This window comes from Galeopterus variegatus, unplaced genomic scaffold, assembly GCF_000696425.1.
Source record: "Galeopterus variegatus unplaced genomic scaffold, G_variegatus-3.0.2 Scaffold2342, whole genome shotgun sequence".
NCBI lineage: Eukaryota > Metazoa > Chordata > Mammalia > Dermoptera > Cynocephalidae > Galeopterus > Galeopterus variegatus.
Window position 1 is genome coordinate 223928 of NW_007728453.1, and position 7200 is coordinate 231127.

General features: G+C 37.8%; 1 protein-coding gene across 1 annotated transcript in view; it reads right to left on the minus strand.

Moving 5' to 3' along the window:
* Nucleotides 1-7200, minus strand: part of UTRN (utrophin) — a 288470-nt gene that overhangs the window by 216695 nt on the left and 64575 nt on the right. The window contains exons 3-5 of the mRNA XM_008581386.1: nt 3510-3602; nt 2200-2277; nt 1765-1857 (exon numbers count right to left, since the gene is read on the minus strand). Of these exons, the coding sequence (XP_008579608.1) occupies nt 1765-1857; nt 2200-2277; nt 3510-3602 (264 nt within the window). The remainder of the gene's footprint in view (nt 1-1764; nt 1858-2199; nt 2278-3509; nt 3603-7200) is intronic.

Below are 7200 nucleotides of genomic sequence, written 5' to 3' on the forward strand. Positions count from 1 at the left end.
AAAAAAAAAAAAAAAAAAAAAAAACAAAAAAGTAAAAAAAAAAAAAAAAACCTGCAAAAGTCCATTTTAACAGTGATTATTCAGGGGTACTAGGATTTAGAGGTGATTTTTACCTCACTTTTATACATCACTATATTTTCTGTACCTTAAATCACACTTGTACTATGTTTGCTTAAGTCGACACTACTTTCATAGTCATAAAAAGTCATGTTTTAATACTATATTTCGAGAGACCTTTTCATGTGAAGAGAACCCAATTTTTATTTTCTACAAAAAGGAGGAAGAAAGGAAAAACTTTTGATTAGACAAAATCAAAGAATGAAGTACCTTTCCTGACGGTGATCATAATTACACTCTAGAACTATTTTATACCATTGTTCTAAAGTAGTGCATGTCTATTAGTGCTCATGGAATGATGTGAACATAACAAAGGACACAGGAGCTAAATTAAGGGGCTCACACTGGCCAAATCTTAAGACAACCTGAGCATCCAAATGAATATTAATAGTAAAATACTGTAAACCTGTGCAAAAATCCATGAGTCTACAACGTATATAAATGAATGAATGAACAGAGAGATAAGACAGACAGGTAAACAAGAGACAAGGGGAAGCTCTGCCTTACAAGTAGAAAGCAAACTAATAAATGTAGAAGGAGCAATAAAATTACAAAATGACTATTTGCCACGCATCATAATTACAACTGATCCAGCTAAGAATTAGGAATGGATGCTAAAACTAATGGATTTAAAGTTTGATAATAATTGAATATTTATATCTCAAAGTATATCTCCACAAGGTACTTTTTAATAACAAAGGGTAGTCACTTTATAGTGGAGAAACCTGGCAGATATCACCTTAACCAAATGATCAAAGCTAACACTACCAGAAAGAGAACTAATGGACAGCCTGTGCCCCTTGGTATGGTGCACTGAGAACTCACCCTCCTGTCTGCAGCAGCCCTGCCAAACATAAATAACCTGAATCTAATCATGAGGAAACATCAGCCAAACCCACACAGAGGGACCTTCTACAAAATAATGGGCAAGTACTCTTCAAAAATACCAATATCATGACATACAAAGAAAGACTCAGAAACTGTTCCACATTAAAGAAAACTAAAAAGACATAACAAATGAATGTAATGCATGATCTTGGATTTTCCTTTCCTGTAAAGGATATTATTGAGGCAAATGAAAGAATCTCCATAAGATCTGTAGATACTTTTTTTCGTAAGCCAGGAAAATACAGCAATTTGTCATCCTCTTCTATACCAAACTGCCACAAGTTGAATTGTATTCTGCCAAGATTCATATGTTGAAGTCCTAACCCCCCGTATCGCAGAATGGGGCTTTATTGCAAAGTTCATCAAGATGAGGTCAAACTGGAGTAAGGTGGGCCCTAAATCCAGTATGACTGGTGTTTCAGAAAAAGGAAAAATCTGGACACAGATATGCACATAGGGAAAATGACATGTGAAGACTGGAGTTATGTTGCTGCAAACCAAAGAACCCCAAAGATTACCAACAAACCACCAGAAGCTAGGAGAGATGCAAGGAACAGATTCTCCCTCAGAGCCCTCAGAAGGCATCAACCTTGCTGACACATTGATCTTGGACTTGCAGCCTCTAGAATTGTAAGAGAATAAAATTCTGTTCTTCAAGCCAAGTATTTTGTGCAACTTTGTCATGGCAGCCCTAGGAAACTAATACACAAACAACACATTTTTCAATATCTATTAAAAAGTGATTGGAAATTTCCCCACCTGCCAGTGCAAAATGATGCTCCAAAGTAATCCCAACGTCAGTTTGTGATTTCCATCTACAATGTCAGTTCCTCCTATATTCACCAATTCCACCTATTAAAACAAAAAAATAACTTTTGAGACAATTTCTTCATATAACTCCAGGCTTTTGTTTTAGCACATTTGGACAGCAAAACAAGTGAATGGTAAGAGAAATTTCATTTTAAAGAATCAGGTAAACCTCAATCTCAAAATGTATTATTTGTACAATAGATCAATAAAGCCATCAGAAAAAGCACATGACTGCTCCTTCACTCATAGAAAAGGTTCAATACTTCTCTTAATAAAAAATGTTTCCAGGAGTCAATTGATGCCAATGCACAGAACAGGTGGCTGGTTTCACAATAAACAATGCTGATGGTAGCACAAAACTCAAAATTCACATTACATGCTCACATTGTTCTGATGTAAAACCTGCAGCACTCTGTTGACGTTATTTAAGGCATGTACCCTTGTGGAACCACGTTCCTTCGGCTGGAAAATAAAACACAAAAGCAAATAAGACCGATTGTCCCTCAATATGCCTGACAAATACTGACACTGAGAAGTACAACACAGAACAGCAGCTCAGAGTGCAGGGCCCCACAGAGCCAGGAGCTCTGCTGATGTCTCAGGCCACCACCCTGGCGGCCAGGGCTTACAGTATACCAATTCCCCCGCTAACATCTTAAGATACTGGTTCCCTAACTTGCCTGTACATTGGAATCTCCTAAGGAGTTTTGGAAAATACCAATGCCTGTGTCCAACCCCACCCCAAAAGATTGCAACTTCATAGGTCTAGGGTGTGATCTGGGTTTGGAATTTTTAAAAGATTGCCCTGGGATTCGAATGTGCAGACAAGCTAGGAAACCAATGTTCTAGGAACAAAGTTTCTTTTATCTAACTTAGTGTGGATGCAGAAAGATTTAGGAGTTTTGTCCCCTTTATTATGCACAGATGTGGACAAAGCAAGGAGGATTCCGAGGCACGAGCCCAGGTCCAGGAGGTATTACAAGAGCCCACTCAGAGGGCAGGGATTCCCCACTTGCGGAAAGGTAACCTGGGCAGCATTGTTCTACTTCCCTGGCTGGGGAATCTTATCTGAGAGAGAGACTGGCCTCTCTAACAGGTGTCTGCCCACCATCTGGAGGGCAAAAGAGATAGTATAACACCTCATGCTTTGGCAAGAAAGGAATTCATCTTCAGAGTGCATCTCCCTGTACGTTATAGTAATTCTAGCTCCAGTGTTAAAGTTTGTACCCATACAATGCATCCTATTCATTAGCAGAGTTATTTCCGCGTAAGTATAGAGTACCTTACACATAAAGTAATAGAGTTGAATTTGATGAAGAAACAAACAAAACAATACTGAAAATCTGAATAAAAATAGATGCGATGTTTTTGAACAACTATTAAATATCTATTAACCTTTAAATTTGTCTCTATACTCTCTACTATTCAAGACATTATGCCTTACTTACAAATCCATTCTTTTTTGTAATTCTCAATCTGAGCTGTCTCAGGGCAATAAACATTTAAGGTAATTTTATCTTTGATAAAAATAGAGCCCTCAAGAAAGCCTAAATATTGCTCTATCAAAGCATTAGTTAAAACACTTTTTTTGAATATTCCTATTTCAGCCTTTACATTTAAGTACCCATAGTGTGCCTTCAAGTTATGACCAGAGACAATCTATGAGACTCATTTTCAAAGACGGCTCCTCTCACCAGTGATGTTCCTGTGAGACCTTCTAAGAGATCCAATAGCTTCCTCCCATCTTTGAGGTCTGTGAACATATCATTAATGGGTGGTTTCCCACTCTGTAAAAGAAAAGATGAAATACGGGTTACTTAAGCAGCAGAAATTCCATATATACCTGGCAAATGAATGAGTGGCTTCATTTTCTCCAGTTAAAAAGTTCTGGATGATCTGCAGACAATCCAAGTTTGCCTTGTAAAGAAGGAACAAGTACAAATACAGAGAATTTTGAAATCCCATAATGAACATTTTAAGCTGAAAGGTATAAATTGCATAATTTCTTAGAAAGGGAGCAAATAAAGCTGTGGTGAACACTAATATGCCTTGAATATGACATATGTTCCTGAGAAAGGAATGATACAGAGATGCATTGCAAGTGAGCACACAGCCCCTGGGTGCAGAGGCCAGCTGAAAGGGTGCAGGTTTTTCTCCATCACTTCACTTCACATTCAGGGTATGACGATGTCTTTCAGCGTTTCCATAGGGGAGCAAGTTATTTTGTCATGGATTTCAGCTCTCAACTGCTAACTCTATATTTCTGGTCATTAATTTCTTGACAATTGAGGCACTTTTGACTCTGTGTCTAAGTCCAGGACCAGTCCAAGATTTTGGCTGATAAAGCTTATAGAATTCCTGAACTCTTGTCCTTGACTGATAAATAGCATCAGCGCCCACTGATCACCATACCCTAGTGTCTGATGCCAGAAAACCGCACTCCACCCACTGGAAGTCTGGCACATCCTTGCCTGTCTGTGGTAGGATGGATGATGGGCAACAGGGCAATCACTACACAGAAAATCAGGAGGCCTCAGTTTTAAGCTTAACCATTAGCTACCTAGTGAACCTGGCTCAGCCACCTAACTAACCTCCTTCTAGATCATAAGTTACTGTAAAGATCAAATATTTAATATTGTATGAAAATGTCCTGAAACCTACGAAGCACAATGTAATGAATGTTGTATTATTATCTTTTATCAAATTAGTCCCTTCTAATATGAAATCTCCACAGAGATTAATAGTCCTTGTTCCTGCCAATATTAAAGATATTTTATAACCAATAATGATTTTTTTTTTAATTTTTATTGAATCAAAATTGATTATACATATTTTGGGGGTCCAACATTGAGACATCTTGATCAAATCCATATTACTAGCATATATATTGTTACAAGTCAGAATTATTGTTTATGCCCTTTGTCCAATCTCTCCCTATCCCCCCTCTCACTCCCCCCTTCCCCCCTCTAATTGCCCTAGATTTCTTCTCTCCTTCTGAAATTTTTATTGAATCAAAATTGATTATACATATTTTTGGGGTCCAACATTGAGATATCTTGATCAAATCCATATTACTAGCATATATATTGTTACAAGTCAGAATTATTGTTTATGCCCTTTGTCCAATCTCTCCGTATCCCCCCTCTCACTCCCCCCTTCCCCCCTCTAATTGCCCTAGATTTCTTCTCTCCTTCTGAAAGAATAATGGTTACTCTGTTGATCTGCTGCCTAGATGATCTGTCCAATGCTGAGAGGTGTGATCAGGTCCCCCAATATTATCATAGAGCAGATGCTTCTTCTGTCACTCTGAAATGGGCTTTGTGGAGAGAGACATCCTTTTCTTTTTTTTATTGCTGCTGGTGACTCTCCGACTCTCCTTTTGTTAATGCAATCCAGTGGATGGCAGACCATCTGCATGGTGGTTGGGGTGTCTAGCCACTTTTGCAGCAGCCGTGGTTATTGTGGTGGCTGTGGTGCACCACCCACATGGAGGTGATGTTTTTAGCATGCTCCTTGGTGCTTTCAGTGTGCCTGGTTGTGGGGTCCACCCGGAGACCTGAGGTATGGAGCCGGGGACCAGACACTCCTTATAACCAATAATGATTTTATCTTCTTCATTTCTAAAAAATGTATACATATTGGTCCTATAAAGTAAAATTTTACTCAGAGCTTGAAATGGAGGAGGGGGAAGGGAGACATTCTGAAATTTCCTCAAACACTGCATTACCCATGCCACCCCCATCTCTAACCTGTTTTTAAGTAAGTACTACATACAGTCAACTAATGACTTTTAGCATGTGCCTTTTCCACTGGTCACATACTCTGAGGGAAACTATGGTAATGTTTTCACCACAGAATCAGTGAAGATTAAAGTGTTACTTCTTTGTATCTGAAACAAAACTGCTTTTCCATTCCCCGTGGGCAGCGATGGAGTCAGGGCCACGTGGATTATCGCCATCAATTACAATAACAAACAGACCTGCAGGATGCAGGAAGCAGGGCAGGGGGAAATTTCCTGCACACTAAAGACTTCCTACCTGCTATGGGTAAAAGCAGAGGCCAGAAGAGGCACTGGCCATCTATCCCTTCCACTCCCAACCAACCAAAGAACAGTCCAGCAAATTAGCCACCAAATAAATGGATTCCCTTTCACATGTCAAACATAGCAAAAAGACAAGAATATAGGTCAAGTTCATGGGAGAAATAAATGAGGTTATCTAGGCACAGAAAGGATCTTAGGAAAGACGGCACTGATGGCAAGCCCACCTAAATAACATCTGGCAGAATTTTTTTTTAATTTTTAATTTTTTTATTTTAACACTTACTTGTATACGTTTGTGGGATACAATGTGTTATTTCAATACATGCATATACTACACAATTATTCACTTATAGCATTTAACCCTTCTCCAATCCACTATTTTCCAGAAAATTTTAAAAAGGCATAATACACATAATATAAAATAAAGTAAATATACATATTTTTCCATATTACAAATAATTATGAATATCCATTGATGACCTTATCTGTCAACCAGAAGCCTCTTATTAGCCATAGAACTTTGAACAAGTTACTTGGCCTTTCTGCATCTATTTGTTTACTTGTTAAAAATTAAGGTGACAGATGTTCAATAACTGGCTGATATTATCATTTAGATCACAAGCCTAACTTTAGTATTTTCCACTGTCATAAAAGTGCCATAAAATTTCAACAATACCTAAAAGGACTGATAAAAAAAATAAGCGCTTCTTCATCCCAGGCAGGAAAGGAACAGCGGACTCTGCCCATGAGAATATGTTAGTGGCAATTCACAGAGAAAGATCTTACAAGTCTCAAATTCACTAGTATATAATATGATGACCTATATGTACAAATTCCACTTTAAAACAATTAACAACTCTGTTGTTGTAATGCGAAAGCTGCCACAAATGAATGAGCCATAAACGAATGAGCCAACTGGAACAACAACCATGTCTCAATAAAACTTTATTTTATGTGAAATTTGACTTTCGTATAATTTGCATGTCATAAATAGTATTTTTCTTTTGGTTTTTTGCAGCCACCTAAAAATATAAAAACCATTCTTAGCTCGTGAGTTATAAAAAACTGAAGTGTTCTTAGACATAGCAATAACAAGCACTTATTGTGTACCTGATATGTTCTAAAAGATTTATAGAGACTTAGATACATTATTCACATGTACTGTTTATTTCTTTATAATAGTATTTTAAAGTAAATACCATCATCATCCCCATTTTACAGGTGAGGAAACTGAGACAGAGAGGTGGCATAACAAGCGAGAGGCAGAACCAGGATCTGATACCAGAAAATCGGGTTCCAAATATGTGTTCTCAACATCTGTCCTATACTGCCACTAAAATTAT